The 7,448-nt window shown below is 44.2% G+C and overlaps 1 protein-coding gene across 1 annotated transcript in view; it reads left to right on the forward strand.

Annotated features, from left to right (window-relative positions):
- Positions 1–2,382, forward strand: part of EFCC1 (EF-hand and coiled-coil domain containing 1) — a 35,716-nt gene extending 33,334 nt beyond the window's left edge. Inside the window, exon 8 of the mRNA XM_068201476.1 lies at positions 1,283–2,382. Coding sequence (XP_068057577.1) covers positions 1,283–1,416 — 134 coding nt within the window. The 3' untranslated portion in view covers positions 1,417–2,382. The remainder of the gene's footprint in view (positions 1–1,282) is intronic.
- The last annotated feature ends 5,066 nt before the right edge of the window (positions 2,383–7,448 follow it).

Here is a 7,448-nt window from a genome sequence, read left to right on the forward strand (position 1 = left end):
TTTTCCCTTATGCCCAGCAATCCAGGGCACAGGCAGCCCAGAGCCAAGCTGTGCTCTTCAGCTGCAGAGGGAGCAGAGAAAAGAGGGCAAAGACAGACTTTTGTAGGCTCCAGGAGACACCAATACAGAGAGAAACCACAGCTGAGCCATGGGTTTGATGTACTCCCGGGGAGAAGAGAAGGAGCCTGTTGGATCCACAGCACAGTGTCCAGAAGGTGCTGCCAATTATCCTGCACAGGAACGGGGACTCCAAGGTGTGGGAATCAGAAAAACAGAAACTCCCACGGACACGGGAGGGTTTGATCTGCAGCCTTGGAAGAAACTCGGACTGATGTAAAAATACAATACACAGACATTCAGCAGAAAAATCATAAACTTGTGTTTCTATGGTTGTAAGTAAGAATATGCCTTAAGAAAGTGAGAAACTGCCCTGAGAAGATGGTGCAGGGTTTACAGTGTAGGGGTGTGGTTGGATGGAGTGAGCCAAGAGTTTAGAACAGAAGCGTTTGTGTGCAAGTGAGACAGAAGCCATGGGACAAAAGTATCTGCAGTGCAGCAGAAGTGAAGGTGATGGGTTAGAAAAGCAAAATAAATTCTGTGGCAACTCTGTTGGGTTAGAAAGTTCTGTATTGCCCTGTAACAAAGAACTTGTGACTACTGTTGAGCTATGGCCAAATGCTCGCTCCTCTAAAATCTCCCAGCCTCTGAGACTGATGTTTATCTGAGCTATAAATCGTTCTTAGCTTAAAATGAGTCCCACCCCTTCATTCCTGGCAGCAACAATGATACCAAGGGATGCTGCTCAAAGTTCCTCCCTTTGTAGCAGCAGCACAGCTCAGTTCCCCAAAACTCCAGGTGTGCTCTCAGTGCATTCTGCATCACCACTGCCATACACAGCTCACCTCCTCTGCTTTCCACTGCCTGCCTGTGCACTTGGGGAGGGTTCAGCAGCTTTCCCAATCTTTGTAATCAAACATTCTTCTCTGACAAGCCAAAGTGGATGGTTGGGTTGGCAATGGTGATATGAAATAGTCTTTGTTCACACAAGTATATGAGACCTCAGTGGGCAGGGAATGAAGCAAGAGGAAAACAGAGAAGGCACTTGAACCCATATTTGCTCACGTTTTTTATGGGCAGGAATTCATTATTTGGTCACAAAATTTAGACATTTTATGATAACCACTTGAAAGGGCACCTATGAAAAAAAGAGCCTGTTATGATTGTGAAACTGCAACTTGCTGACTTTGTTCAAATGCTCATGTTTGCAATTTGCTTTCCCAAGGCAAAGCCCAGCTGTTTGAAATGCTGGACACCCTTCAGCAGGAGCTGGCAGCCTGTGAACTGTTGCACAAGCAGCCTATGGAGCAGGCACAGAGCCCACGGTCCCTGTCCAACCCCCTGGTGATCTCCTGCTGAGCCCAGCCTGCCCCAGGACAGCTGGAAGGAGGAATGAGGGATGTTTGTCCGGCTCAGCCACGCCTGGACTGGCCAGGAGAGAGGAGTGACTCAAGGGAAGAGCACCAGCCCTGGGCTGGGCACAGCCCTGCCTTACCTGGACTGCAAAACCCAGCCCTGGGGTGCCCCTGGGACTGGGCTGGCACCCAGCTGTGCCCACCACCCTCACCTGACCCACATGGATTTACAGCTCTGGAAAACTGGGACTGGGCTGGCACCCAGCTGTGCCCACCACCCTCACCTGACCCACATGGATTTACAGCTCTGGAAAACTGGGACTGGGCTGGCACCCAGCTGTGCCCACCACCCTCGCCTGACCCACACTGATTTAAGCCCTGGCTATGCAGGGGCTGGGCACAGTTTGCAGCCTTTGTGGAAGCCCCACTCCAAAGCCAAGGCAGCCTGTGCTGTCCCTGGATTTGTTATCCCTTACCCTACAGGTGACAAACTGAATGATAAACACACCCAGGAGTTTGTGCCAGCAGTGCAGGTGTTAAGGGCTCTATGTTTCTCACTCGGTTATTCACGTTATTTAACTCTGAAGCTAGATTTTTTATTGCTCTGCTGAATTTTATATTTGTAATTATAGAGATGCCTTAGAAATATGCAGCAGCCTTTCCTAACAACAGTCAGATTTTACATAAGAAGTTAAATTTAAGTGCTCGAAGAAGGGCCAAAGCAATCTTCCCAGGCTCTCAGGGAAAGGAAGGGCTGAAAAATTCACTTTGCTGTCATTCTGTGTTAGCAAACAACTCGTGCAGTGTGCAAGTGAGTTCTAAAGTTTAATTTCCCTCAGTGCAGCTGCAGAAACACAAAATTAGGCCCCACATGGAGGCCAGTTAATGTAAAAAGCTGGGCCTAATCATGGTGCCATGGAATGTTTGAATCAGCAATAAAATAATTCCTGGGGCAAAAGTAGAAAAAAAATAGGTTTCTTCCAAGGTGCTTTTGCTGTGTCATTCACCTGCCAAACAGAGGCAGAATTCCTAAAAGAACCAGCTGAATTTATGTTACTGAAAAGATGCACTGTGGATCTTCTAAGAATGTGAAATGATTTGCCTGAGATAATGCCAGTGATGAAATAAGATCATTCAACTGTACACGTATGAATTTTTCCCAGGAGAAAGGTTTTCATACAGGAATGAGGTCCACAATGCAAGGTGGGGAATAAGATTTCCATTCCTTTCCATTCAGAACGCACTGTGTAGCTCACACACATCTCCACTGAAAATTGTGGCCCCTTTGAGCCACACTGGGAACAAAAATTTGTATTCCTTTAATTTTGTTTTAAAGAAGAAAAAAAAGGTATTATGCAAACAATGAAACAAACTGTTCAATGGTTTTTTACCTCGTTGGTTTTTTTGTATTTTGGGTTGTTTTGGTTTTTTTTGGTGGTTTAGCAGAGGAAGATTTTAAGAATAGATATATATTGTTAATGTACATTTTTCTTAAAGATACATTAGACAGGACATATATACATAGAACAATAATCACCCTCTAAGAAAGAAAAGTGTCTCTTAAAGCTAAATATATTACTAACAAAATACCAGAGCATAGTATACTATTTCTGAGTATATACTGAGGTACATGCTAGTATTATATCCTACAGAAACAGCCTCTAGTTGTGCCACAGGTAAGAGTTTAAATAAGCAGAAATCAGATCCCTGCTTGGCTTCATTTGCTAAAAATCCCATAAAGTATCAGCTTGTGTTGTGTGCAGCTCTCTCAGACTTTCCCAGGAGTATGGCAGAGGTGTAAAGAGGGAAAATGCCAGGAAATCATGAAATGAGCCTGCTCTGTGTGTTCAGGAGCAGGATTCTAATGCAGGTACACACCTCATTTACTGCAGGGTCCTGCAGCATTTGGGTTTGTCACCATCTGGACCCTTTTTCCTATTCCCATGTCCCCCAAACCTGGCAGTCTATTTCTCACAGACTTTGCATTTCCTTAGATCCCCACAAACTCACTTTTAGTTTATTAATTTTCTATTAAACCCACAAACCAGCCCTAAAAGGAAGCTTGGATATTTTCTCCCCTGACTTCCACCATGAAGTTTTTGGATTTTTTTCCCACAAAATAAACTTTCAGATTTGACTTCATCCTCAATGTCCCTTCCCCTCCCAACGCCCTCCTCACTTCCCATTTGGCAAATTTCTCCCTGGGGTATCCTCTGGGGGGTTCACACTTCTAGCACAAATGACATTTTTCAAGGAGAGTTTCCTCCTCCCATGATTTTTTCATTCAATGGAGGCATTAACTATTAGTAAATTAAAGTCCACCTGATGTGTAAAATTATTTAATAATTGTCCCATTTGTTTATGAAGTTGTCTCTGGAGTATTTGGCAGTGAGAACTCATCACAGATGTTACTCTGAGTCACAGAATTTTTGCAGCAGATCAGAGTGGCCTTGTCCAGCCAGAGCTGCTCTGAGGCGTTCAGTGCATCTGTGCACACTTAGGGAGGAAAAAACCCTGGAATTCAACCTCTCCCCTTTCCTGATACTGTCCTTAATCTGCTACATGGTGATGGAAGGAGCTGGCATTAGGAAGAAAGGAGCACTTTTAAAATAAAAACGGAATAAAATGGAATTGCTTTGTGTGAGAGTGACACTAAACCTTCACAGGGTGCATGTGACATTACCAGCCACAGGGAGGGCCTCTCTCAGATTTATAATTTCATGGAGTTTAAGACACTGAATCCTTTAGTATTTACACTGTCTTATTTTCTTAATAATTTTCTGTATAATTCCCCAAAATATAAAAGCTATAGAGTGTGTTTCCTAGTGTGAAATTAAATTAAAATAATCCTTATGTCCTTAATTACACTTTACTTTCAAAAGACTGGAATTTTCAGAGGTCTTGGGTTTCTGTTCTACTTTTCTGTCTCTTCTTTTTGCCTCAGCATGTCAAAATAGCTCAACTTCATTTTGCCCCCTCAACTTTTTTCAGATTACCTCAAGGCTGAAATCATCACACCCAGACCTGGACTGAGGTACCCATAGAAGAGCTCAGCTTAGCAAAACAAAACCTCCTTGTTTTATGCAGCTCACTCACTTCTTCACTTAGAAGGGGTGTCTGAATTACAGCAAACTTCCCTGAAATGAGACTCACTCCTTTAATGACATTATTTCCTCAAATGCTTCTATTTTTCTGAACTGTAACAATTTCAGACTCTGTCTGGAGAATTGCCTGCTCCTAGACTCGATCCCCCACCCATTTCCAGACTGTAGAACAAGAGAAAGAAAAGGCTCGGAGGAATTCTAAAATTCCTAAACTGGCATTTTAGACCCAGTCACCAGCTGGACAGCAAATCCAATTCATGGCCATTATTACTACTGCAAATACATTTGTATTTTTGTTTAATGAAACTCCCAAAACCATAGCAGAGTGTCAGAATCAGGAGGAAAAGGTCTCCTTAAATTCCCACCTCTGCCAAAACCTGCAGCACAGAACACAGCTGTTTGGGTTTAAGTTCAGTAATAAGTAAATAATAGGAAAATAGGAAATAAAGCAGAATTAACTTTGCATGAAGAGAAGGCTCTGGGGAGGGCTGAGAGCCCATTCAAGGGGGCTCACAGGGAGGCTGGAGAGGGATTTCCATGAAGGTATGGGGTCAGAGGCAAGGGGGGATGGCTTTAAGCTGAGAGTGGGGTTAGATGGGATCATGAGAGGAAATTCTTCACTGTAAGGGTGGTGAGGCACTGGAACAGATTGTCCAGAGAGGTTGTGGAATGTTCCAGGCTGGGCTTGGAGCAACCTGGTCTAGTGGAAGGTGTTCCTGGCAGGGCCTGCAATGAGGTGAGCTTTAAGGTCCCTTCCAACCCAAACCATCCTGTGATTCCATGAATATCCCACAAATTGTCCTGTACTGCTCCTGTGAGCACTGCTCCTACTCAGGGTGTAACTCCACCCCATGCTCACTGCAGGGGATGGGCAGCCCAAATTCTTCCCTCCAGGCAGCTTCCCCTGGCTCACAGTGGGCAGGACTCGAACCCCAGGGAGCTCCTTGTGTTCCCTGGGGTGCACAAACCAAATTACATTCTTCATTACTGGTTTCTGATTCTGCCTCAAAGAGCTTGAGGTAGCTTATCTCTGTCAAGGAGTAAACAAGGACTGTGGGATGACAGTGAAAAATTATCAGTATTCAAGTGGTTTCACCCACGTGCACCCTGCAAAGCAGAAAGGTCATGAGCTGAGGGTTTGGGTATTAGAGTTTGAGATAATTTCTGTACTTCAAGGTTTTATTGTTTGATAGCCTTGGTTTTGTTGCTTGCCTCTCATAGGCTTTTTTCACAATTCCAAGTGGAAAAATGATTTCTAACAAAGGCAAGGTCCAGTCTTTTGTGAGAAACTTTCTACCTTTTGAGGTTGCCAAAAACAGATAAAGAAAGAAAAGAGAGAAAATATGTGGAGGCTGATACAATTTGACTTAAAATACCATTTAGATAAAAAATGGTATTTTGAAATAAAGAACATGCAATACCCATGGGAGGATTTTTTTTGTTTCTGAGCTGATTGTGGGAATCAAGTCCATTGCACAGGCAGTGCCAGCCCAGAACACAGCAGGACGAGCTGCTTTCCTGTCAGGCTCTGCAGCTCCAGCAGCAGAGGGGACAGCAGAAGTCAGAACAGGCTCTAATTGCTTATGAGCAAACATCTGTCATGCCCAGGGCTGAGACACACCGTGACTCATCCACCCAAGGACTGATGGGCACCCAAAAATGTCCCCAGCTTTTCAGAGTCATTTGAAAGTCACTCTTGGATGGGCTCAGGTTTTCAATATCATTTTCTTCTGCCCTGCCATGGGCAGCACAGAGCACATCCCGCTGCCATGGAAACCATTCCCAGGTCACCTTCACATCACAGAGCAGGGAAAGCAGCCCCTCACCGACCCCTTGCAACCAGGATTGCAGCAACTGCACATTTCTGCCACTAACGTGCCACAAACAAACCGGGGCCCTCTCCCCAGATGGGGATGGGGAGGAACAGCCCAGGCAGGCTCAGGCTCTGCTCTTCCACTTGGAGCCATTCAGGAGGGAAGCAAAGCCGTTGCCTGCTCCTCTGCATCCATTTGCAATGGAAATGTAACAGTTTGGAATTAGTGTTGTCCACTAATTGTGTGGAGAACTTCAGCAGCTCTGGAGAGCAGCTACCAAGAGGGAAGGTGCAGCTGGAGCTGCCTTCACACATTTGACTGGAGCCATACAGAAATAAAACTGACAGAATATGGGTATTCTCAGTTCAGTCAGAGAGAAAAAGAGACATTTCTACCAGGTTGGGCCTGGGAGAGTTGGGAAGGAATGTAAGTAATTCTCTATCTTTCTTGTTGTTCACATTGTTCATAGATATGTTCTGCCACCGTGCGTCATTCACAGAGCACCAATGGTGTGAGACGTTTTTACTTTAAGAACAATGAAGTTGGTCTGCGTGATGTTCTCTATAAATAGAGCGGTGCATTTGAAATAAAGGAGTTTTTTTCATCTCACCTTCTGAACTGGAGTTCTTCTGTTCCCGTCCTGCCTCAACAGCGACCACAGAACATCTAATTCAAGTCACCAAATCAGATTTAAGGAGCTGTTGAACTGAACAGTAGTGTATCGAGGGGAGAGAGAAAAGGGACAGGAAGAATTTCAAATCCTGAAATACGGAAATATTTCAGGACATAAGAGTTAAATAACTACAAGGGTGGCTCTTCTCTGCTCAGAAAACACCAAAGAATAACTGATGCAGGAAAAAGAAGTTTAATTTTCACAGCAACTGTTAGTGGACACTAACGCTAAGTATTAAATCAGGATATCCAGATCTGCAAAGGAAGTGTCTTAAAAAGATACTCTCTGGAAAAGGAAGAAAGATAAATTTTTCATATTGCCTTGATAAACCTGGAAATTTTCATTCTGTGGTGATAATTTTAACCACAATGAGTTGCTCTCAAGAGCTAAAGTCTGAATTTATACTGCAGGTCTTGTAGTTTATGTGCAGGCCACGGTCCTCCAT

The sequence above is a fragment of the Anomalospiza imberbis genome, chromosome 11, assembly GCF_031753505.1.
Source record: "Anomalospiza imberbis isolate Cuckoo-Finch-1a 21T00152 chromosome 11, ASM3175350v1, whole genome shotgun sequence".
NCBI lineage: Eukaryota > Metazoa > Chordata > Aves > Passeriformes > Viduidae > Anomalospiza > Anomalospiza imberbis.